This window comes from Rhinichthys klamathensis, unplaced genomic scaffold (assembly GCF_029890125.1).
Source record: "Rhinichthys klamathensis goyatoka isolate OS25496 unplaced genomic scaffold, OSU_Roscu_1.1 h1tg000007l_1, whole genome shotgun sequence".
Classification (NCBI taxonomy): Eukaryota; Metazoa; Chordata; class Actinopteri; order Cypriniformes; family Leuciscidae; genus Rhinichthys; species Rhinichthys klamathensis.
This window is the reverse complement of record NW_026606560.1, coordinates 838,769-865,569: the sequence shown is the minus strand read 5'-3', so window position 1 is coordinate 865,569 and position 26,801 is coordinate 838,769. Positions and strand designations below refer to the sequence as shown.

Sequence of the window (26,801 nt, the reverse complement as noted above, 5' to 3'; positions counted from 1 at the left end):
AATTTGCGGTATAACTAGTCGATCACGAGCGGCTCAACAGGTAGATATATAGATAAACTCATCTTCCAGGCATTTGACCGCCCGGGTTGACACTTCAGCGTGAGAAATCGGGAGTGTGGCGTGTGAGCGTGTGAAACCAATCAAATGCGGGTGTCTCACGGCCAATGCGTGAGAGTTGGCAGCTATGCAATACTCGTTCCCTCATCTAGAGAGAACCGAGGTTACGTTAGGTAACCGATTCGTTCTCTTACGAGAGGTTCTCTCGTATTGCGTAAGCTAGCTTACGCTACGGGAACACCTGGTCAACGCTGTGCGTGCTAAGCATCCACTATGAGTCCCAGGGGAGACCCCAGGGAACCCTTATGAGTGGGAATAAATATATGTACATGTGACAAAGGTCAGCAGAGCGGGCCGGAGATTGTGTAGTACATAAGCACATGATAGAGAGGGACAGAGCGAAACCGGTCTGAGTGAATAACTCCCTATAGTGCAGCTCAACCAGAAGAGCTGTAACATACTAGACTGCTAGTAGTTTAGCCTGCAAGGCGGGAACTTCCAGATTGTAAAATCTGACAAAGGTGGAGGGGGAAGCCCATCCCGCTGCCACACAAATGTCATGAATGGAAATTCCACTGGACCATGCCCACGATGAGGCCATGCCTCTAGTGGAATGAGCCCTGATGCCCAGAGGGCATGGCAGGTCTTTTGATGCGTATGCGGCTGCAATGGCATCAACTATCCATCTGGATAGAGTCTGTTTCGAGGCGGCCAACCCTTAGGTGCGCCCACCGAACGAAACAAAAAGCTGCTCAGATCGTCTGACCGGAGCAGTGCGAGTAATGTATAATCTCAGGGCCCTGACCGGACACAGGAGATTAGAGTCAGATTCGCTATCGGATGCAGGCAGAGCCGATAGGGAAATAACTTGTGCTCTGAACGGGGTACCAATCGCTTTTGGGACATAACCATGTCTAGGTTTGAGAACGACTAAGGAGTCATTGGGCCCAAACTCGAGACAGGAAGCGCTACTGGACAGCGCGTGAAGGTCTCCCACATGTTTTACTGACGCGAGCGCGAGCAGAAAAACGTTTTTGAGCGAAAGGTATTTGAGGTCCACGGTGTTTAGCGGTTCGAATGGGGGGGCTTTCATAGCTTCGAGAACTATGTAAAGGTCCCAAATTGGCACCGAAGGGGGCCGCGGGGGGTTCATCCTTCTAGCTCCCCTGAGGAAGCGGATGACCAAGCCATCTTTGTCCAGTGACTGGCCGCGCCGGGGTTCAACGAACGCTGCGACGGCTGCCACATACACCTTGAGAGTGGACGGGGACCTGCCCTTGTCCAACATCTCTTGGAGAAAAACTAGCAAGGAAGGGACCTCGCATGACCGTGGGTCCAAATTTCTGTCGGTGCACCATTTAGAGAACACAGACCATTTAGACGCATAGAGCCTTCCAGTAGAAGCCGCTCTAGCCTGCATGATCGTGTTTAACACTCGGTTAAAGCAACGGGTAGTCGTTGATCAGCCACGCATGTAGCGCCCAGCGCTCTGGGTGGGCATGCCAGATCGTGCCGCGAGCTTGGGAGAGGAGATCTGCTCTGACTGGAATGGGCCACGGGGCTGTCTGTGACAGCTGAGTGAGCTCCGGAAACCAAGTCTGACCCTCCCAACGCGGTGCTATGAGGAGCACCGAGTGACGTGTTTCCCTGATTCTCTGAAGCACCTGTGGTAGCAGAGAAACCGGAGGGAATGCATAAAGCGGGCGGCTGGGCCAGGTCTGGGCTAGCGTGTCCTCGCTCTTTAAGAAAAATATTGGGCAGTGGGTGTTCTCTTCCCGGGGGGAATGGGGTTCCTGGACAGACTGTCTGGACCGTCGTTCAGATGACCCGGCACGTGCGTCGCTCTGAGCGAGAGCAGGTGACACTGAGACCAAACTAAGATGCGTTCTGTCAGCTGGAAGAGATTCCTGGATCTGACTCCACCCTGACGGTTTAGATAGGAGACCACGGCTATATTGTCCGAACGGATCAGCACGTGGTGACCGTGAATGCGCGGAAGAAAGCGCGTGAGCGCGTTCTCGACCGCCAGCATCTCCAAACAGTTTATGTGGAGGAGACTCTCCTGAGCTGACCAGGGGCGGAAGGCCGGTGAGCCCTCGCAGACCGCACCCCAACCCGTGTTGGATGCGTCTGTCGAAATGACTTTTTGGCGAGAAAAGGTCCCCATGGAAACGCCCCGCTGAAACCATTCTGCCACGGTCCATGGCTGCAGAGCTGTGATACAGGTCTGAGTTACTTTTATCAGCTGGCGGCCCGTGGTCCACGCGCGGTGAGACACACGGCTCTTCAACCAGAGCTGAAGCGGGCGCATGCGTAGTAACCCCCAGCTGGAGCACTGCGGAGGCTGAGGCCATGTAACCCAACGCCTTCTGAAAAGTTTTCAAAGGTGTGAGTCTGTTCATCTGAAAAGATGCGGCGAGACGCTGAACACGGCGCGCGCGCTGTGTTGACAGACGAGCCGTCATCGTGACCGAGTCTAGCTCTATACCCAAGAAGGAGATAGTCTGACTGGGTTGTAGTGCGCTCTTTGTCCAGTTGACAGAGAGGCCCAAAGCTTTCAGATGGTCGAGGAGAACTGTACGATGAGACAGTAGCTCTCTCTGTGATTGTGCCAAAATCAGCCAGTCGTCCAAATAGTTCAGTATTCGCAGCCCCTGGCTCCGCAGGGGGGCGAGCGCCGCATCCATGCACTTCGTGAACGTGCGGGGTGCTAGGGATAGGCCGAACGGAAGGACGGTGTATTGATAAACCTGGCCTTCGAAGGCGAAACGTAAGAATGGCCTGTGAAGGGGATTTATCTGAATCTGAAAGTAAGCATCTTTCAGATCTAGTAAAATGAACCAGTCCCCCTGGCGCACATGCGCGAGGAGTTTTCTGATAGTGAGCATTTTGAACGGTCTCTTCATGAGAACTCTGTTCAGAAATCTGAGGTCTAAGATTGGTCTGAGGCCGCCGTCTTTCTTTGGAACCAGAAAATAACGGCCGTAAAACCCCGACTCGCTCATAGATAGAGGAACTCTCTCTATAGCCCTTTTGCACAATAGTTTTGCTATCTCTGAACGGAGCAGAGTCACTGCTTCTGGGTTCACAATAGTTTCTAGCCGCGCTCGGAAACGTGGAGGGCGGCGGTGAAACTGTAAGCGATAGCCTAGCCTTATTGTGTTTAGCACCCACTGGGAAATTCCCGGAATAGCTTCCCACGCTTTGAAGCGTAACGCTAAGAGGTGAATGGCTACATGGTCCCCGTTGCTGCACATAGCGGGCTGCGCGGGCGCGCTCATAGTGTTTATGACAGCGGGACTTACACTCAGAGAGGAGTTTAAGGGCCGTGTAACAGAGTGAGCAGAGGTGGGACGCGCACACGGGCTCGTGGGCTTATGCACTCTGAAACTCGAGCGGGTTGGGACCGCTTTATGAGAGTGGGCTCTGTGAGAAACACGGGAACTGAAATGCTTTTGTGTATGAGTGAACACAGTGTTGTGGGCACATTTTCTACACAGGAGGCTTTTATGCTCTTTTTGAGATTTCTCTGGGTCGCCGTGAAAACGGCGTTTGTGCTCATGCAAGCGGGAAAGGGGACCGGCTTGGTAATGGCGGGGTACACTGCTGTAGTAGCCGCGTGAGCGGGGACTAACAGAGGGCGAAACTTTGACGGCGGTCCGGCCGCGGCGGGAGAGCGCCGTCTTTTCCTCAGCTGTGCTAGGCAGACTTCGAGTGATCAGGTTTCAGCGTGATCCTAGGCCGAGGCCCCCGGGGAGGCGGCGGTCTGTGGCGGCTGTCAGAGCGAGAACGAGGGCGGCCGCCCTGGCGTCGCTGAGAAGTCTGACTGTGCTGAGCTGGGCGCTGGGGTGGGGCTCGTGCAGGAGGCTGGTCACGTGAGCGGCCTGCAGAGGAGCTAGCGCGATGAGGCAGAAAGAGATTCATGGCCTGGGAGGCTTTCTGCACTTCGGAGAAACGGTCAACGATACCCGTGACAGCAGTTCCGAAGAGGCCGGATGGAGAGAGCGGGGCGTTGAGAAAGGCGGCGCGCTCAGAATCTCCCATGTCGGCGAGTGTGAGCCACAAATGTCTTTCAGACACACAAATGGCGGCCATGCATTTCCCCAGGGCTTGAGCAGCAGATTTTGTAGCGCGAAGGGCAATGTCCGTGGCGCTCCTTAAATCCGCGACTGAGGGGGGATTTTTTCCGCTCTCGTCCCACTCACAAAGTAAATCGCCCTGTAGAATCTGAAGGACGGACTTGGAGTGGAGTGCAGAGGCTGCTTGGCCGGCGGCTGAGTAAGCGCGGGCGTGAAAGCCCGAAGTCGCTCTGCAGGCTTTAGAGGGAAGCACAGGTGATGAGCGCCATCTCGTGGAAGGCGGGCATAAATGTGCGGCGACCAGGTCCTCTACAGGGGCAATGGAGAGATAGCCCTTTTCTGCGGCTCCGTCCACAACGCAAAGCGGGGCGGAAGAGTCAGAGCGAGTTCTGGCAGAGAGCGGGGCATTCCAGGACTTCGTGAGTTCCGCGTGCAGTTCAGGCAGGAAGGGCGCGGCCCGTTTAGTGACGGGAGTCGAGCGCTGGCGGAAGTAGCTGCCGTCCATACGGTTGATGGTCTGCTCGGGGGGAGGGGACCAATCGAGCCCAAGGCGTTCGACGGCCTGTGAGAGGAGGCGCACTAATTCCTCCTCGATTCCAGCGCGGGTCCCAGAGGATTCTCGGGCCGAGGAGGCGTGAGAACCGGACCATTCCTCACTGTCTGAAGCGAGAAGCGAACAGGTTTCCTTGATGTCCGCGGCGTCAATCGGAGGCGACAGAGCGGCCACTCGGCGGCAACTGTACGTCCGGAAGCGGCGGAGAAGGAGAGCGGGAGGCGACAGGCTCCGGCGGGATGAACGCTTCCAGCTGGGGTTCCGGCGGCCTCTGAGAGCCGCGTTTCTTCTTCCGCGGCGAAGTCAGAGGCGGCGCGGAAGCAAATTTAGTGGCCTGAAGTCGAGCCCGCAGGGTCGACAACGGCATCTCCTCGCAGAGATCGCAGCCGCCATCGGCAAGGGCGAGCTCGGCGTGCTCCAATCCGAGGCAGAGAGCGCAGATGACGTGGCAGTCTCCAGTCTCGAGGGGAGCGCGGCAAGAACCGCAGGAGGATTTACGAGACATCTTTACAAAGACGCTCGGCTCTTTTAGATACAATACAATAATACAGGAAGCTTTTTCGTAAAAAGGATACAAATCCGTCGGATGGCGCTAGCTCGCAGGACGGCTGAAGGTGGCGAAGACGGCCGGCTTCCTCAGTCTCCCAGATGCTCACTAGTGTTGCCTTTTCGACGACGGTGGCTTCTCTCAGGATCAGCAGATGCGTGTAGCCTCGCTGAAGAGATGAAAATCAAAGTTTACAGCCTGGGAGGCGAATTTATACTCTCTGACCACGCCCGTTTCGGCGGGCTCTGACGCAATGAGAGCATGTCAGACTCTCATTGGCCGAGAGTTCATTCGCGTCTCCTCATAGGCTTAAGCAGTTCTCTGTGAGCGAACCAATGTGCTGCTAGCTAGCCCGCTCATGGTCTGCTGCAGCTGAACTGCGTTGACAATGGATACAAAATTATAGGATAATTTTTTGGCTTCAATTTCTCAGAAAAGATGAATCTTTCCCGTAGCGTAAGCTAGCTTACACAATACGAGAGAACCTCTCGTAAGAGAACCAGTTTGTATCAGCCTGTCGAGCGTATTTATAGGCCAAGGCCACGCCTATTCTGGCGGGACGTGACGAAATGGGCGCGAAGCGCCCCCATTGGGTATCACGTCACGCAGGGCCTCTCTCGATAGGCTGCTGCTGTTGCCGCAGGGCAGCCAATAGGCGCACGAGCCGTCTTGCCTATGTCTGCTTGCTGCCGCACAGCGTTTTACATTAATTCAAAATTAAGGATAATTTTTGGCTTCAATATCTCGTGGAAAAGAGGTTTTCCCCATAGCGTAAGATATTACGCAGTACTCGTTCCTTCTCTAGAGAGAACCGAGGTTACGTTAGTAACCGAGTACGATGTTTAACATCTTACCAGAGTTTAATTTATAAATAAACTACCAGTAAATATATGATTGTTTACTGATACATGACAATGTTACAAAATAAAAATAAATGTGCTGACGTAAAAAAAAAAAAAACGTTAACACTTTAAAATAAGGTCCTATTAGTTAACAGTAGTTAATGCTTTAACTAACATTAACTAACAATGAGCAATACATTTGTTACAGTATGTATTAATCTTTGGTAAATACAAATACAATCGTTCATTTTTAACTCATGTCAGCTCAGGTGCATTGAATAATATTGACAGGTATGACTTTGTATTTTAATAATGTAGTAGTAAATGTTAAAATAACATTAAATATACGATTAAGAATATTGTTAATTGTTAGTTTATTAACTTTATTTTTTTTTTACAATTTTAACAATTTAACAAATGGAACCTTATTGTAAAGTATTTGTAATGTGTTTTGTAAAGTGTATTGTAAAGCTTGGGCCTAATTGTACAAATTCAATAAAATAATGTGAATGCAACTTTGACAGCCCTACTCATGCATTTAACATATGCTTGTGCTATTAAATTACAAATGAATATAAATCTTTGATAGCCAAATGTATCAATATATAAAGAAATAACCTTAAAATTATCAATAAAGGGGGGGGCGCTAGAGAGCCCGAACAAGATGGCAGCATATGTGACGGCTCCCTAAAACTTCACACAAGAAATAACCCCGGACTTTTGCAAACCTGGTCAACTACATGATATAAATAATGCCTAAACCCCCAGCAACAAAGGAGTGTGACATCTTCTCGAACGCTCGAAAAACAAGCTCACGAAGCCATCATCTCCGGTCGAGAGTGTCGAAGCTAACGTTGATAGCATGGCTAACGTGGCTGACGTGCTAACCGAGCTTAAGTCACTCCGTTCTGAGTTCAGCTCGAAACTGGACGGTATAAACAACCAACTGGGGGAGTTGACGAATTCTATCTCGGTTATGGAGAATAATTTAGGGGAAATTAAACGAGATGTAACAGCCAATGAACAACGAATCGCGGAGGCCGAAGCCCGCATAGTCGCCACAGAGGACGCGTTGGACAAGGCCGAGAGGACATTGGTTAAAGCAACAAAGCGGCTTGCATACCTGGAAGAAAAGACTAAGGACCTGGAAAACCGCGGTAGGAGGAAAAATATCCGGCTGTTTGGTCTTAAGGAGGGGACTGAGGGTAAGCGTCCTCTATTGGACTTTGTAACCGATATGCTACCCCAGTGGCTGGGCGTTGAACCCGACAGAGTATTCATACTGGAGAGAGCCCACCGCACCCTGGCCTCAGCTGTTCCCGACCAGAACCGAGCCGTCCTTCTCCGCTTTCTTAACTATCAAGATAAAGAATTCGTCCTACGCTCCACGAGACAACGGGACATTACACATGACGGATCCAAACTCGCATTCGTCCAGGATTTTTCAGCGGAAACGATCCGGCGAAGACGGGAGTTCAACGCTGTAAAAAAGTTGTTTGTTGACATGGGAACCTTCCGAGGATTTCACCTTCAACCGTGTAGGCTGAGAGTGCTACACAATGGGAAGATTCAGATGTTTTCCTCCCCACAAGAGGCTGAGGAATTCTACCATAAAACCTCAGCCAAATAGCCTTTACATGACCAGGTTTGAATCGAATCGTTTTCCATACATGGAGAGGGGTGAGCAGGGACGGATTAAGGCGATGATGTGCCCTGGGCACGGATGTCTCAAAGGCCCCCTTCACCAATTTTTTGGACAACAGTGGGCAGGCAAGCCAGGCATTTTGAGGGGACCCCCGAGGGCTGGTCATTTAAACAATCAGAAATGTTAATAATAACAGACGCAGCAACATCTCTGCATCCCCCATTGTGGGGCCTCTCGCTCGTTACGCTCGTTATGCTTTTACCTTTTTCAAACTGGTGCAGCGCTTACTCGCGGTAGGTAGAAAATGCATGATTTGATTTGTTAAACATGAAAATAACTTATCCGTCTGGCATGGCAGCTCGCTCTAACTTTAACCTAGATAAATGCATATCCAAGTGCGTGTGCGGAGTGTGCAGCGCGCACTGCATGGCAGGCGTCGGCGCGAACACTTGCATTTTCCTATCAACAGTGGAAACAACTTGAAATAGGCCTACTCAATCTTTTCTGGTCATAGGCCTGTACAGAAAAGAATAATACATCAGTCGCAAGTAGCTACTTTTATTTTTGTAAACTCACAATAACAAGAAAACGTTGTGCTTTTGTAAAATAAAATAAAACAAACAGGGCGCGCTTTCATGGTCTCCGTGGCGTGAACTGGAGCGCGTCTCAAAAATGAACTGAAACACAGTGTATAGCCTCACATACATGATGAATATTTCTATATAAAGCTTGAAATGTCCACTTTTAAACGAAAAAATTCGAATCGAAAGCAAATACCGGCTGATTAGGCTGATATGATATGAAAGGTGCATTTCTCTCTAAAGGCGCATCCACTTTACAGCGGAGATATAGATATGATTGCAGCCGAGCCGACACTGATTTAATTAATTTATTTATTATTATTATTAAACAATAAAAATGCCTAGTTTTTTTCCAGACATATATTATCATTAGCCTGCTTTTGCCGGTGCTTTGAGGCAATATTTATGCATGCGCTTGCTTGAGCGTGGAATAGGCTATATGCCTCCACTCAGTATTTAAGCAGAAATTAATATTAACTTGAGATTAGTCGACTAATTGCTTAAAGGAATGACTACTAGTCGTCGACTAGAAAATCTTTAGTCAATGGCAATTCTAATCAATGCATTTAGGCTAGTTGACATTTATTTAGTTTTATTTAGTAGCCTAATTCTAGTATCCAGGTCTTTACGTTAAATTAGTTGAGTTAACAATTAGTTAATGAACTAAAATAATAAAACAAAGATTAAATTAAGATGCTATATAGCATTGCTTGTTCCACCACAAAAGACACTTTTTAAGGTGACAATCCGTTACACATTTGAAGATTTACTCTTGAAGATTGTTGTATTGTATTATATCTTCTGTTATAAAGATGAAGATTGACATTTCGTTAAAAAAATAAGCCCATAGGCTACTATTGTAAAACATAAACAACTTAACCTATGTTCTGCCTTGGTTGTGGTTTTAAACTCATTTTTGTTTTGGTTTTTGAGTAACCGTCTTCTACGCGTGACTTTTATATTACGCAATGCTTTTCACTCGCCTCTAGATGTCCTTCTCAACAGCGCAGCAATACATTAAAATTATTTATTTGATTTATTTACTAGTTAATACTTTGCAACTGCAAAAAAAATCACATTATTCCTCAATATTTAACACAATTTTACTGAAAATAAAAATAAAATAAAAATAATTATTTGAAAAAAATAGACAGTACATTTTACAGGGCCCCCTGCTGGCCCAGTGCCCTGGGCAAGTGCCCAGTAGGCCCGTGCGTTAATCCGTGCCTGGGGGTGAGTGCTTTACTTAATGTGCAGGAAACAGTCTCATCACCGGGCCTGAGGGCGGCCGGCTCTACAATAGGGAGAAATGTGAACAATTCACGGCAGATACATTGTCAAACAGCAGTGCAAAACTTCTGTTTTATCTTTATTTTATTTAATTTATTTATCTTTTGTGATCACTCACAGTCTCTGTATATAACTTGTGTTTTAAATAATACTATTGGCTGGAACCTTCAATTATTATTATTATTATTCATTTTTTTTTTTTTTTATATATATATATATATATATATACTTGAAAATAACACTGCATATCTTTTATTTTATTTACTTATCTATTCTTTAAATTTCACTTACTTTTTCTTTTACCTTATTTATTTATTATAATTTTTGGATTATTATTATTTATTCATTTTTTCACTTTCTCCCAGTCTGCTCTCCTGCACAGAGAATACCGCCTTGTTCTAAACAAAATGTGTGTTGTTGACGGATAACTGTTACTTGCCGGTCAATTTGAGGGTGTTACTTGTTTCAGTGGGGTTGCCTTGTCGTTTGGGGACTAGGCTAGGGTTTTGGGGAGGTGGGGAGGGGTTGGGTAGAGGGGGGCCCTCATGCTATATTTTTATTTTTTTATTTTTAGTATGTTAGTTTTATACTGTTTCTCCTTTTCCTTTTACTTTATCATGGTCACACAAAACCAATGTAACAGGCAAAACTCTGTATGTCTAGTACACTTAATGTAATAACGTTCAATGTCAGAGGCCTTGGCCACCCAATTAAACGGAAGAGAGTTCTCACATTCTTAAAAAAGGAAAAAGCAGATATAGCTTTCCTTCAGGAAACTCATTTGTCCAATGAGGAGCATAAAAAACTCAAGAGAGATTGGGTAGGGCAAGTTTATTTCTCTAGCTTCACAAGCAATAAAAGGGGAACGGCAATACTTATTCATAAAAAATTACCTTTCATACTTAAGGAACAACATAGCGACCACGATGGCAGACAAATATTAATTAGGGGGATGTTATATGGACAAGAATTGACATTGCTGAACGTATATGCACCGAACGAAGATAACCCTAAATTCATGATGGATATGATCACCCTATTTAATCAATATAATACAGGCTTTGGAATAGTTGCCGGAGATTTTAATTGTCATATGGATAGTAACTTAGACAAATCTTCAGCCACACTGTCTAACCCCAACGCTTCTAAGACTCTGAGGTTAGCCTCGGCTGACGTGGGCCTGGTTGATATTTGGAGAGAACTTAATCCTACAAGGAAAGACTACACTTTCTATTCGGCTAGACACAAATCATATTCTCGGCTAGATTTATTTTTTTTACCTCAGGATCAGTTGTCATCCATAGTTTCATGCGATATAGGGCCCATTCTTATATCAGACCACTCACCAGTCTACCTGCGCTTAGCCCTCCCCCAGCAAACAATTCAAATCAAACAATGGAGATTTAATGCCTCCCTCCTCACAGATATGGATGCTTGTAATAATATTAGAAAATGGTTAGAGCAGTACAGACAGGATAATGCATCCTCCCCTGTTACTCCGGCAGTGATGTGGGATGCAGCTAAAGCAGTCATTAGGGGTCAGTTGATCTCTTACGCATCTGCAAAAAAAAAATCTATTATTAAACGAACAGAACAACTTAAGAAAGAGTTATTCAACTTGGCACAATGCCATAAACGCTCTCCTACAGAGGAAAACTTAAGAAACCTAAATACAGTCAGAACTAATCTTAATCAAATTCAAACGGAACATATCAAAAAACTTCTATTCTTTACCAAACAGCAATATCATGAGTATGGCAACAAGCCGAGTAGACTTCTAGCCTACCAACTCAAAAAAGAACGTGCAGAAAGTACAATAAAGTGTACACGTAATGCGGCAGGTCAGTTGAAATACGATACACAATCAATTAAGTCCTCATTTCTCGATTTTTATACACAGCTCTACGCGTCAGAAAATCCCTTCGCAACAGATATCCACAGTTTTTTGGAAAAAATATCCCTACCCTCTATCTCAGAGGATGAGAAGGAGCAGTTGAGTGCTCCATTTACCCCAGAGGAGGTGTTACAAGCAATAAAATCAATGTCCTCTGGAAAAACTCCAGGTTTAGACGGATATTCTGTAGAATTCTATAAGGCTTTCTGGGTGCAAATCGAGCCACTTTTCATGCCCATGGTTACTGATTTTTTCGAAAAGGGCGTTCTCCCTGACACTATGAAGACTGCAATAATATCTTTAATACACAAGAAGGACAAGGATGCGGCCGAATGCGCATCTTTTCGCCCAATTTCATTACTTCCAGTTGACTTAAAGATATTATCTAAATTAATTGCACGCAGGCTGGAAGACCTGTTGCCCCAGATTATTAATCCTGATCAGTCCGGTTTTGTGAAGGCGCGCTATGCATCTGACAATATCCGGAGGCTATTAAATATAATCGACCACTCGGCCCTACACGACAGAACAGCCTTACTACTTTCGCTTGACGCAGAAAAAGCGTTTGACAGGGTCGAGTGGTCTTATTTGTTTGCCGTTCTGGAGAAATTTTATCTTGGTAAAAAATGCATCGGGTGGGTCAGAACTATGTATAGCAACCCACAAGCCCAAATATGTATAAATGGTAACCTCACTGAAAAATTCAATTTGTTTAGAGGCTGCCGCCAGGGATGCCCTCTATCTCCATTTCTATTTAATTTGGCAATTGAACCATTCGCAGAAGCCATAAGGGCTAATAAAGAGATAGCTGGTATCAATATCGGGAAAACACAGAACAAAATTTCACTTTATGCTGACGATATAATCCTATACTTAACTAGCCCTGAGCGATCAATCCCAGTAGTATTAGATCTTATTACTAAATTTGGAACAATATCAGGCTATAAAATCAATTTGACAAAATCCAATGCATTATTAATGAACTCGTCAGTCTCTAATAGCCTCAGGGCAATCTCACCGTTTACATGGGCCCAAAATAGTTTTAAATATCTTGGGGTGAATGTGGCTTTAAAACTCAAAGATCTTTACCCCATAAATTATATTCCATTGCTTAAAAAGATTAAGGAGGAATTAGAACATTGGAAAATGCTCCCCATCTCATTTCTTGGACGAATTAATGTAATTAAAATGAATGTTTTGCCCCGTCTTAGTTATTTATTTTAGTCACTGCCCTGTTACTTGGATAAAACATTCTTTAAATCTATAAACAAAATGTTAACCTCTTTCATCTGGAAAAATTCCTTACCAAGAATAGCTTTTAAAACTTTGACAAAATCTAGAGAGAATGGGGGACTGGCATTACCAGACTTACAGATGTACTATTGGGCAGCCCAGACAAAGGGCCTGATTAGCTGGGTGCAAAAACGTAATAATGCGCACTGGATAGACATAGAAGAAGAACTTTGTACTCCTATATCTACAACCTTGCTACCATATATTAACAACATAAATGCACTACTTAAAATAACAAAAACATATGTAGTTTACAACACTCTTCGGGCTTGGCAAGATATAAATAAGTTCTGTGGGAATTTTGGTAAAATATCCAGGCTTTCCCCCATATCCTTAAACCCAGATCTGCCACCGTCTATTGGCGGTTCCTTGTTCGCAAAGTGGAGAGGAAATGGCGTACAGCAATTCCAACAATTGTTTGATGGGGATACACTCAAGTCCTTTACTGTTCTAATGTCAGAGTATGGAATTCCGAAACAGGACTTTTATAAATACTTACAAATTCGCCATTTAATAAACACCCTGAAAGGGGAAAAATGCCTGTCTTCAGGGTTAACAGATCTTGAGGAGATTTTGGTAAAGTCAACATCATTAAAAGGAACAATCTCTGTAATTTATAGTGCTCTGTTGGACCGTTACAGCTCTTCCTTGACTCCACTTAGGAATGTATGGCATAAGGATATGGGACGTGCTTTTGAAGAAGATCAATGGGAAACGATATGTCAGAATGTTTTTTCCTCACTGTCCTGTAATAAAATAATCGAACAAAATTACAAATTCATGCACAGGATGTACCTTACTCCGCTTCGCTTAAGTAAAATGTTTCCTAACTCATCCCCCAGATGTCATCGTTGTAAAACATGTAAAGGGTCAATTATGCATGTTTTTTGGGAATGCAAGAAATTAAAACAGTTCTGGAAGGCGGTACATGATCTAACTGTTAAGATTGTGAAAACCCCGCTGGACATTACACCAACACAATACCTCTTTGGTACAGAATTGGACAAGACACTGGACACCACATGCAGGAAGAGGATTATCATAGTGTCTTATATCGCAAAGAAATGCATCTTGCTCAACTGGAATCAACAAAGACCCCCATCATTCAATCTGTTTAAACAAATCCTCAATGAAACTTTAAGACTGGAACAATGCACATACATCCTAAAAAATAAGGGGGATGCCTTCCGAAGGATATGGGAACCGCTTATGGACCTCTGACACCACCATGTCATGACAGGGTTTGGCATGTTTACATAACATTTACAAAGGATGAACAGTGACCATGGACTGATTTGATCCAATTTGCCGTATTTTATTATCATTATTATTTTATTTCCATTTTTTTTTTTTTTTTTTTTTTTTTTTTATTATTATTATTGTCATTATTATTATTATTTCTCTCTCTCTTATGTTAATAAAATGTTAAAACTCAATAAACAGACAATTGAAAAAAAAAAAAAATGTATCAATAAAAATAAAAATGCATTGCAGAGCAATGACTTTACTGCCTAGAGCATTTGTTTCATTTAGTCATGATAAATGTAATTGAGTGGCTTTGTGGAGACAGTGTTGAAAGTAGTTTGCTGTAAAAAAAAAGAAAAAAAGTGTATGTTTGTGTTTTAATCTACGAGTTTCTATTTCCTTCTGAATTCTCATGAGTGCCTTTTCATCTGTCCCTTTCTGTCTGTGATTTCGAAAGACTGAGATCATTCTAAGAGCGTGGGCCATACCAGGACTGAAGGAGCAGTATGGGAAAGATCAAATCCTCACAGGCTTGTGGAACTCAACCATGACAACAGTAAGCCACAGCCAACCAAATGCATGCATAGATGAGTATTGATCTGTGCCTCAGGCTTTTCAGTATGTGGTCAAATACGATTAATCCATCATGTCAGATTTCCTGGCCAAAAGTGCCTTTAAAACCAGTATGGTGTAGTTGACAGTATGTGAAAATTAGCTTACTAAACAGACTACCTCGAGTTTGACAGGCAAATGAAAACCCTTCAAGAGTTTTACAGATCAATAATCACACGTATAACATGGGAACATAGATAAGTTAGCCTTACAAATCCTTATTTGTGAATGTGGAACTGACTGCTAGTGCCCTTTCATTTTGTGTAACAGTTGCAGTGTTGTGGCTTCAGCAACTACACAGACTTCACTGAATCCTACTACTATAAGCAGAATGGGGTCCTTTACCCTCCGACCTGTTGTGTAGCTCCTGAGCTCTTCCCCTGTGATGAGGACAATGCTAATTTCAGCAATGTGGTGGTGAGAAACATGCAGTTCTATCAAATAATTCCACTGCAAAAGCTAGCAAGAGTTTGGAAATGTTTAAAACTGCTAGTACAGTAGGTGCTGTATTACCAGGGGCATAGAAACTAGCTTTTTTATTTTTTTTGGCAAATAATCATATATATTATTTAAGTTGTTGCCACGTTATAGTACTTGCTAATACATGAGCTTTTCTCCATATAAAAACATGTATACAACAAACACGTACAAATATTCTTAAATGCATATGACCAGTCTGCAACAGCTAAATGATTACCTACCATTTACTACTGAAACTTTTCTCTACTTAAGCATGTGGAAAGGTAGGGTCATCCCAACTCTTTGGTATCAAAATAATCTCTGGTTCCCAGTTGGAATTATGAAGTCGATAATTGTGATAGTAGCACTTCTTAGCACTATTGTTTTGAGCCAATCATCTGAGCCATAAATAGCATATGATTGATGCTGCATTAAAGTGCACCTGGGAAACTCGTACCTCAACATGCCATGTATTCAAGTCGAAAACATAACACTGAAGTAGCCAAGTAACATCTGAATTTGAAATTCTGAAAATGAATGAAATACTTTCAAAATCAATCATTATAATTCACTACACATTGCTGTTCTCTCAATATGCTCTACATAGATTAAAGATAATATTTTTAATGTAAGAGTGGCCATGGCCATTTTTTATAAAAGAGTCTGTAATGCTACTTGATTCTGTAAACTGGTACTTGTTGTCACATTATTTTAATTTATTATCGCAATTATATTATTATTATGTTTCTGCAATGTTTCAAATCGACATGACCAAAGTCATAACCAGTGTTGTGCAAGTTACTTCCAAACTGTAATACATTATATATTACTTGTTACTGTTATTTAAAAGTAATTCATTACCTTACAATATTACTGTCTCAGAATTGTAATGCGTTACATTACTTTCACCAAAATAACTATACAGAAGTAGAACTTAACATTCTAAAATGACTAGGGCTGGAACGATATGCGATATGAAACCGAAATCGCGACACTCAGATCCACGAACCTGCAGAATCGCGACACACCCCTTCCAACTCCCAGCGTTATCCATACCGTCCAGATCCAATGCTACCACATCTTTTAAATTACTATTAGTATTATTTGAAGTTCATAACTCTGCAACTTGTGTATCATCTAGAATTCTGAGTTTCCCACTCTTAAATACAACTTCTCTCGGCCATTCGTGCTATCGGAACTCGTAATCACGATATTTCTGAGCTTACTTGAAGGACTCATTAGTCCTGAATTTGAAACCGCAAACTATTATTTTTAGTTCTGTACCAGAAATAGATGGAAGTAGACATAGTAAGAGTATGTGGTTCAGAAATCGACCAATCACTATGGAGTAACAGGAAAATGTCATGATGACAGTTCTGATTGGCTGAAGGCATCATAACCAACTATGGCTAGTGCCCACCAAGGGGGTAATCCACCAGCCGGAAACTGAAGTCTCCCCGGGCGCCGCCATTGGCTAACAAGCCTTCACCTGCTGTTAGCATTCCATTGACTCCCATTCATTTTTGCGTCACTTTGACAGCGAATAACTTGACATCTGAGACGTTTAAAGACTCAATTTGTCCATTATTTATTTCTAAAGAAACACGACAATGTATAAAATGCTCCATTACCTTGTATCTTACGTTGTGGCCCCGTAGAAGCAGTTTTTGTAAAAATAGGCTAACGATTGCGTCATAACACGCGACTCTCTGTCGCATAGAAGAGAAATGACCGTAAAGACAGATGTAGAAGCTCACGCGCAATCGGGGGACGTGGAGGCATAAAGTCAAGGGAGAAGCCCATAGAGAGTCATAAAGTTGCTCCTGCTGCGAGCTCATGAACAGCTAATACTCACGATCTCCGGCTCTGCAAGATTCAGAAGGGAATGATTCAGATTCCTCTTGGCACCGCTACTAGAAGACGTACAACTGTCAGTCAGGTTGCTCACGTCACAACTACGTCTTCAAGCTCAGTTTGAGCATGCGCAGTGCGCTTGGCAATCAGGAAGTGGGTGCTTCTATTTGACTTCACTTTTCTCCGTTGAAGTCTATGGGGTCGCTGTGTCCATTTCTTTTACTGTCTATGGTGCCCACTTACCATCCGTTCTGCAGGAATTACTAGGCGAATGTGTCCTTATTAATATTCATGAGCCAAGCTGATAAGGTATAAATGTGACCCCCCCCCCCCCCCCCTCCCCCGCCAAAAAAAAAGAAGAAAAAAAAGAAAAAAAGATTAAAATAAATAAATAAATAAATAAGTGTGACCCCCCCAACACTGTTTAGATCGTTCCTACGCCCCTGTGTATTACATCAGTGCGTTTATATGATTTGGGCCCTTTTATCTGATATTGGTTTCTCTTCCCAGGGCTGTTTTAAACAAATTGTTAAGGTCACCCAGAGGAACGTTGACATTGTGGGAGGAATAGCTGCTGGAGTCACTGCCATTGAGGTAAACACAACACATCCATCATGCTGTTACATTAACAAATGTATTGAAAGAAGTGTATTGGGTTTATCAGCTCTCAGGATTTAGCAGCTCTCAGGATTTGACTATAGCCTTTATCATGATTTGTTAAGCTAGTTTGGTAAACAGAACAATTTACCACTTTGCATGTCCAGCAAAAGGTGTAGCGAGGGGCATTATTATCTTCACAGTTTCCAAAATGCATTTAAATGTCCTTATGCATGTTAGGCACTTCAATCAAATGCCACAGACACATTATTTACCTACAATTGACAATGTATGTTGTTTTCTAGTTGGCAGCGATGGGAATGTCTATGTATCTCTATTGCTACCTGGACCAAAAAGCAGCCTAAAAGTCTCGTCTAACTTGTACAAAATTATGCATTTTGTTTGTGCCATAAACTGGACAAGCTTAGATAATAATTTAACTGTAGATATTAGTCCACTATTTATTGTAAGATTACAAGGATATTATGAAATTGTCTGTTATTTGATTTTGAAATGGGATGTTACATAACTGTAATCTTTCTTTTTTTTTCTGAGCATGTAATGTAATGCAAAATAATGAAATAAAAATGTTGCTGTATTCCCTTTGTACAAGAGAAAGTAATTTTATAACCAGAGATCAAGTTCATTTACATAGAGAAGCAATAATTGTTTTGCACTGAAACGCTTAGTGTCACACAAGCTGTTTTTATACATGAAAAATGAGTTTAGGGAGAGATAGGAAAGTGTTCATGCAGAAATGTGTCATAAATTATTATTATTTTTTGCACCATTCAAAACTATTCCTATATTGAATATAAGAGTGACTTAGGATGATAATTTGCTCTTTTTGTGAACAGTAGATACTAAAAAAAATAAAACGTAACAGGACATCAATCTCAAGAATCTTTTGAGGTGAAAGGCAAACAGGTAAAGAAGTGTGACCTTCAACCTCATTGATTTCATTTGTGTAGAATCAGGATGAGTTAATAGTTTTAAAAGACAAATGCAAAATATTGCATAAGGTTTTTGACTAGTAAATTTCACACACACACACTATATCTCACACTACAAAAACAACACCTACTCAAGCTGGCAGTCGGCATCATCATGAAATCACCCCTACAACTTTGGCACAGACAGTCGAATCACATTTACGCATGGGATCAACCACACAACATTTGCATTGATTTCAATAGTCACACCATTTCCTTTGTGGGTTGCTTCAGATTTCCACATAATTTGCCTGCTGTGCTGTCTGCTTGTCTAACAGGAAACAATCGTTTTAAAAATAAAATACATGTAGCCTATATTTTTATATTGAGAACTACAGAAAAACTATTTTAAAAAATACAGAAATATAATTTTAAGTATAACCTTTCAATAACCAATCTTTAAAAATAAACACACCAAGAACACTTCGTTTAACTGCTTGGAAATGAAAAGGTACACTATTGTGTATCTTTTGGCCCTCTAGCAGTAAAAAAAAAAAAAAAGAATTGCATGCATCGTTTGGAAGAATATTGTTTTGGTTGTGCTTCGGCTCTGTGGTTATCCTTCATAGACATAAAATACAGTAGTATTTATTATAAGATCCTACTGCTCATAAAACATTCTCTACTACAAAGAAAGATAGTTTAAGGTTATAGTTTAAGGTTATAGTTTATGGAAAGGATCTCAAGTTGACTACTACTAGCTTATGACGTACTGTAGTGCGTGATTTTAGCTATGTATACTTCTTTTAAAGGGGTGGTTATACAGACCTTTTGAGGGGGTGCTTAATAAACTGGCAAACTTTATATCCGTAAAACGACTCAGATGAGCTGTAAAAGTGCGCGCTCTCACTTTTCTGCCGTCATCAGTAACGTTAACATTAGGCAGCCTCCGGAGACTGTAAGCTGGATCACGAACAGTTGGAACAGATACATCATCCTCGAGTAACAACGAGAGTAAATGAAGACTGCTATGTTCATTATTACATCCAACAACAAAACACCTCAATCGCTTAGGAGATATTCTTGTCTACAGCTGCTCCAACGTCGAAACAATGGCAGACTGTGTGTGTACAGCACTCAGGGCGGGTCTATGCTAAAACGGCAGTTTAAATCAACAGTCATGGGCGAGGCTTGTGCAAAAGGACGTCACATTGCCCAGAATCTGAAAACAGCTTGTTCTGAGCAGAGCCATAGAGAGAAAGAGTTGCGACACTCCCATAGACCGCCATAGGAACTTTGGAATGCGGAAGTAACGCGTGTCGTGGAGCGGCCAATAGTTCCAAACACTGATAGTTTCTCCATTGAACCCCATTAATTTTCAGTGCTTCAGAAGTACGTTCGCTGGTAAATTAATGAAATTACTGTATTTTTTTTACTTTTACACACATTAGCCAACCTCTCGTGAATCTAGTCTGTAGTTATATTTTATGTAGCCATTAGTAAATGTTTATTGGAAGATAATAGGTTAATTGCAGCGATAGCTTACGTGACCAACACTTCACTAACGTTAGCTAACTGGTAACCTGATGTATATAATATATAATATTTTTAATAATATTTTATATATATATATATATATATATATATATATATATATATATATATATATAGCCTATATATAATATTATATACATACACACACACAATTCATTTATTTAAATGGGTTAGGGAGGGTTATGCATGTGCTTATATGTATTTAGGAACATAGTTAATTCACTCATTAACTATCTCTTCGGTTTAATTTTATGAAGAATATTTTTCGGTTGAATATTTACCGAACATTCCTGTATATAGTCGTTGCTTTCTACGTTAAGGGAGCAGTCTATTTCCCTCCTAAATCATTCATTTGTACATGCACAGCGTAATTATTTATATTTTATGTTGGTTGGAGTTCTGAACGGACTGCAGACCTCTTTGCGTGATCACGAAGCGGAATTTATAAGCAAGATCACGGGAATCAATAGCCTAATACAGCCCAGCCAGTTGTGCTAAAATAAATATCATGAGACGTCCATCATCAGATGAATGACATGGAAAAGTTAAGTTAGAGCCGCTAAAGCCAGTGCTATTACTACCCATGCGAACATGAACACTAAGCTTTTCCCTCCAAAAATATAGCCTAAAACTTATCTAAGTTGTCACCCTGCCTCTCCAAATGCAAAACTGACCTTAACAAAACGCAATAACAGCTTAAAAAGTACTTGGGTGCAGGGGCGTAGCAGCCATTATAAAAGTGGGGGGGGGGACAAAATGGTGTGGTGATGTGACCCAAAGGTCAGTCCTTCCAGAAAAATGCGGAGTTTTTTTTGTGATTGTTGCGGGCAAAAATCCTTGATTATGCGGCAATGGAATAAGCAGGATATTTATGCAATTTTAATGTGATGAAATTGCGGGAACTTGCAAAAACTGCGGTTTGATGAAAAAGACAGAAAAAGTGATTCCCCAACAGCCTGTTCTCACTAGGCTCCTACCTTAATGTAAAGAGTCATTTCTTATGACTTCCTATGATAAGCAAACATGCTACATCACAGAAAGGCCACAGAAAGTGCAGAAAAGCACCTGTTAATATTGTTGCTATTTATCAAGGAGAGGCACTTAAACTGCACTTTAAAGTATTATTGTATTGCACAATCAGTATTGCACATTTACATACATAGATATACTATATTTTAAATGTTAATCCTTAAGTCTAATTCTTATCCTATAGTATTTTTTATTTATTTTGTGTGTGTGTGTGTGTGTGTGTGTGTGTGTGTTTGTTCTTTTATAAGTACTTTGCACTAGTCCTGGCATTCATTGTGGACAGCAAAGAAAGAATTTCATTGTACAGGGAAAACTTGTTTTTCCTCACTGTGCATATGACAATAAACGCTTTGAAAGTGCTGGAATATTAATCTTGTTTTATTTCAGACCTTAATTAACACATGGCTCAAACTTACAAAACATTGATGAGTCAAACAAGTTCTGTAGCTTTACAAAAGGAATATGCTACAACTTCTGTAAAAATGAATAAATAAAATATGAAAAAAATGTTTCCTGTTTTACAGCTTTTCAATGATGTTCATGTCGCGTGATTACGTCACTTCATAACCTTCCCATGGCAACAGGGGGAAATGGCTGCTCTTGTGTGAAGTAAACGCAACATTTTTCAACTTTCTGCTAAGATAGCCTATATGTGACTTTTTTTGCAACAAAAATGCGGGGATTATGAAATCATACAAGCCCCGCATATTTTGCGTGGAAATCGGCAATGTATACGGCAAAAGTGCGGCGTATTTGAAAAAATGCCCCCGCATAAATATGCAGACTTTGGCTGATTATGCGATCATGCGATCGCATAATCGCGTTTTTCTGGAGGGACTGAAAGGTGATGTTCATAATAATAAATTCTAGATGGAATAGCAATTGGCATTTTACAGCACTCTCGTGCCAATTTTGGGAACATGCCATGATAGTTTACAGCAACCTATTTTTGTGAAATCATACTCGAAAGAAAACAAATATTGCAGGACTTGGGACTTTCAGACAACTGTGGACATACTTTATTTTTATGAAATAAAGATATTTTATGATATTTACAATAACACATTATACTTATGGTGTGTTCACACCGAACGCGAATTTAATTATTTGGGCGAGTAGATTACATACAAAGTCAATGCAAAGACGCGAATAGACGCATCATTCGCGCCGGGCGTTGCGAATGACGCGAATTGGGCGACGCGTTTGCCGCGAATGTCCTCCGCGCAAGTTGAAAAATTTGAACTCGAGCGAATGTTCAAGCGTCTAACTAAACGCGATAGACGCGTATTTGACGCTCTATTCGCGTTCGGTGTGAACACACCATTACAGTGTGTGTTTGAAAAAAATGATGTAATCGTCCTCTGCTTTTTTTCTGGGGTGCATGGCCAAACAGCAAAGCGACTAAACGAACACGAAAATTCGCAAGAGCAACAAGAAATTTAAAGCTCATGGCAGACGCGCCCAATAGATGCTTCGCGCTATGATTGGCTGAATGTTAGTTCACTCATGTCTAAGTAACAAATCAGAGAACACGGGCGGAAATATTGGCGCTGGGTCAAAAAAAATGCGGGGGACAGAATCACCTGTTTCTAAAAGTGCGGGGGGCGTGTCCCCCCCGTCCCCCCCCCCGGTTGCTACGCCCCTGCTTGGGTGTGTGTTTTATTTTATATTTACCGTTTAATAATGCAATCGCTGCTGTCTGTCCATAGAAGAACATGACAGCCCGCGTACGTTTTGGAACTATTGGGGCTTACATGAACCACGTGACAGCCGTCGCGGCGACATCAAAGAGTGTCGCAACCACTGATCTATATAATGACTGGATAGCTCATGACGTTCTAAACTGCCACCCATAGACAGTAAAAGAAATGGACAGAGCGATCTCATTGGAACTCAGTTGAAGCCCACTTTTAGCGATTTTTGAGAACTTCCGTTCCTGACGCGCAGACTCAGACCGACTCAAACTAAGCTTGATGACGTGAGCAACCTGTCTGACAGACGTTAATCTTCTAGTAGCTGTGCGTGAAAACTGCCAACGTTAATCTTGCAGAGACGGGGAACTTGAGCAAAGAGTTCTTTGGCGTGAGTGAGCAGGAGTAAGAATTCCGTTGCTTTTATGGACTCATTATCTATGGGCTTCTCCCTTGACGGGGCGTCCCCCCGATTGCCTGCGAGCTTCTCCTCCTGTCTGTACGGTAACTTCTGTACAGCGCGACAGAGAGTCGAGTGGTTATGACGCAATCGTTAGCCTATTTTTACTAAATCTGTTTCTACGGGGCCATAGTGTAACATAGAAGGTAATGGAGCCCTTTATACATTGTCGTGTTTCTTTAGAAATAAATAATGGACAAATGGAGTCTTTAAACGCCTCAGATGTAAAGTTATTCGCTGTCAAAGTGACGCAAAAATGAATGGGAGTCAATGGAAATGCTAACGCAAGTGAAGTTCTGCTACAACATGGCGGCACCCGGCCGGCTTCAACTTCCGGTCGATGGATTACCCCCTTGCTGCCACCAGGCAGTGAAGCCACCGGAAGTGTTCGAGCAGCCATCTTACGATTCCCTACCAGCAGAGGGCTCCAACGGCCGTTATACAGAGATCAGTAGCTCCGACCCGCTGTGCATCAACAAGTGTAAAAAAACGAAGATCACAATCTTGAAAAACTGCTCACAGGTTGTACTTTAAGCCCATATATAGTAATTTATATGCACAATTGTCGCTATTTCCGTGTTGTTTAAAAAAAATGTATAGCCTACTATGCATTCTTTCACAGACGTATTCAAGTTTAAACCCAATAAACGTATTATTCAATGCATTACTTATTATAAATTTAATTAAATGCATATATTTAATATTTTCATGTCAATCCGTGTTCAGTTTGACCACGAACCATATGCGCTGTCACTTTAATTCAGCGCCTGCAGCACAAACGATCTCTGCACGCACCGCACAGGACGGGCATCCGTGTGCAGTGAAAGCTCTAACCTGTTGACATGGGTATGGTAAAAAAATATGCACTGCAAACGGAGTAGGCCTATATGTAAACCCCTTATTTACACTGCACAACTCACACCGGGAGCATTTCCACGTGATTTGCCGATTTGTGGGCGCGATCAGCTCCGGTAGCCGTGTCGCAGCTGTAAACGCGCCGCAGACGTGTGCAGTGTAAATAAGGGGTAAATAAGAGGTGAAACAGGTGTACATTAAACCATACAATTTGTATTATGCATTTCCTGGACATGTTCTTGCTAACTAATCAAATACTTGAACAGACTACTGATCTATCTGTAAAACACAATCAGAAAGAGCTAAATTTTAAGTTCACAATTCACATATACTTAATTTTTAGTAAGCAGGAATAATTTCCGACTTTAAACAAATACCAATTTAAATGCTTAGGATGTTTGCGTTGTAAGACTGTTCAGGGAGACTTTAGATTTAAAGACGGTGTCTCGTTATGCAATGTTTTCTCAGTCAAATCATACAATTTCCTATTGATTCAATAGAACGCGTGAGCTCACTAGGGAATCACAATATGGCGGCGCGGTGGCTTCACTGTTTATGATGTCATGAGCTATCCAGTCATTCTACACTCACCGGCCACTTTATTAGGTACACCTGTCCAACTGCTCGTTAACACTTAATTTCTAAGCAGCCAATCACATGGCGGCAACTACGTGCATTTAGGCATGTAGACATGGTCAAGACAATCTCCTGCAGTTCAAACCGAGCATCAGTATGGGGAAGAAAGGTGATTTGAGTGACTTTGAACGTGGCATGATTGTTGGTGCCAGAAGGGCTGGTCTGAGTATTTCAGAAACTGCTAATCTACTGGGATTTTCACGCACAACCATCTCTAGGGTTTACAGAGAATGGTCCGAAAAAGAAAAAACATCCAGTGAGCGGCAGTTCTGTGGGCGGAAATGCCTTGTTGATGCCAGAGGTCAGAGGAGAATGGCCAGACTGGTTCGAGCTGATAGAAGGGCAACAGTGACTGAAATAACCACTCGTTACAACCGAGGTATGCAGCAAAGCATTTGTGAAGCCACAACACGCACAACCTTGAGGCAGATGGGCTACAACAGCAGAAGACTCCACCGGGTACCACTCATCTCCACTACAAATAGGAAAAAGAGGCTACAATTTGCAAGAGCTCACCAAAATTGAACAGTTGAAGACTGGAAAAATGTTGCCTGGTCTGATGAGTCTCGATTTCTGTTGAGACATTCAGATGTTAGAGTCAGAATTTGGCGTAAACAGAATGAGAACATGGAACCATCATGCCTTGTTACCACTGTGCAGGCTGGTGGTGGTGGTGTAATGGTGTGGGGGATGTTTTCCTGGCACACTTTAGGCCCCTTAGTGCCAATTGGGCATCGTTTAAATGCCACGGCCTACCTGAGCATTGTTTCTGACCATGTCCATCCCTTTATGGCCACCATGTACCCATCCTCTGATGGCTACTTCCACCATGTCACAAAGCTCTAATCATTTCAAATTGGTTTCTTGAACATGACAATGAGTTCACTGTACTAAAATGGCCTCCACAGTCACCTGATCTCAACCCAATAGAGCATCTTTGGGATGTGGTGGAACGGGAGATTCGCATCATGGATGTGCAGCCGACAAATCTGCGGCAACTGTGTGATGCCATCATGTCAATATGGACCAAACTCCCTGAGGAATGCTTCCAGCACCTTGTTGAATCTATGCCACGAAGAATTGAGGCAGTTCTGAAGGCAAAAGGGGGTCCAACCCGTTACTAGCATGGGGTACCTAATAAAGTGGCCGGTGAGTGTATATAGATCAGTGGTCGCAACTCTTTCTCTCTATGGCTCTGGTTCTCTGAGTAAGGAGGTAATCCACCAGCCGGAAACTGAAGCTTTGCTTGGGGGCCGCCAGCCATTGTAGCAGACCATCACTGACTTACAACTGTCAGAACGGTTGCTCACGTCACATCTACGTCATCAAGCTCAGTTTGAGCCTGCGCAGTACGCTCAGCCATCAGGAAGTGAGTGCTTCTAATGGGCTTCAATAGGCTTTATGCACAGCTTCACTACTTCCTAAACTTCAGCCAGCCCTTTGTTTCCTGTCTGTCATTATTGGACAAACTGATTAATCCAGGTGTGCCTGATTATTGTTACTGAGGCCGCAGGCACACCTGAATTAATCAGTTTGTCCAATAATGACAGACAGGAAACAAAGGGCTGGCTGAAGTTCAGGAAGTAGTGAAGCTGTGCATGAAGCCTATTGAAGCCCAGATTCTCAGTTGAAATCTATGGGGTCGCTGTGTCCATTTATTTTACTGTCTATGGTTCTGAGACACTGCTTATGATTTATGGGGATTAAAAAAAAGCACTGGGTGGATTTTTACCATTATAGGGTGATTGTGTACACACATTTATGTTTAAACGACATGTTGTAAAAGTGAATTTTGCATAATAGGTGCCCTTTAATAGATACTGCTTTACAATGAATCCTGTTAGAGAGCAGGATAATTTTTCTGTTAAAAAGTCAATTAAAAATTTGTTAAAAACAGAAATGTATCTAAAACAGAAAATACATTACTCACATGTTGAATGACCACGTCACTTTTATAACATTTCTAATCCCTAATTTCTCGCCATATGGGAAAAGCCAAGCCAATGTTGTTTCTCGTTTTATTACGAGCTCTGTCTTGCTCTGATTTGCCAGCAGACTCTCCACTGTTCTGAGGTTGAGAACCACTGCTTGCCACA

General features: G+C 42.6%; 1 protein-coding gene across 2 annotated transcripts in view; it reads left to right on the top strand.

The window, feature by feature from the left end:
* The window catches only part of LOC130091352 (tetraspanin-1), a 34,290-nt gene extending 15,984 nt beyond the window's left edge, over positions 1–18,306 (top strand). For both annotated transcript variants that reach the window (XM_056259190.1, XM_056259181.1), the window contains 4 exons: positions 14,484–14,582; positions 14,909–15,055; positions 17,462–17,545; positions 17,854–18,306. In XM_056259190.1, coding sequence (XP_056115165.1) covers positions 14,484–14,582; positions 14,909–15,055; positions 17,462–17,545; positions 17,854–17,913 — 390 coding nt within the window. In that variant the 3' untranslated portion in view covers positions 17,914–18,306. The remainder of the gene's footprint in view (positions 1–14,483; positions 14,583–14,908; positions 15,056–17,461; positions 17,546–17,853) is intronic.
* The last annotated feature ends 8,495 nt before the right edge of the window (positions 18,307–26,801 follow it).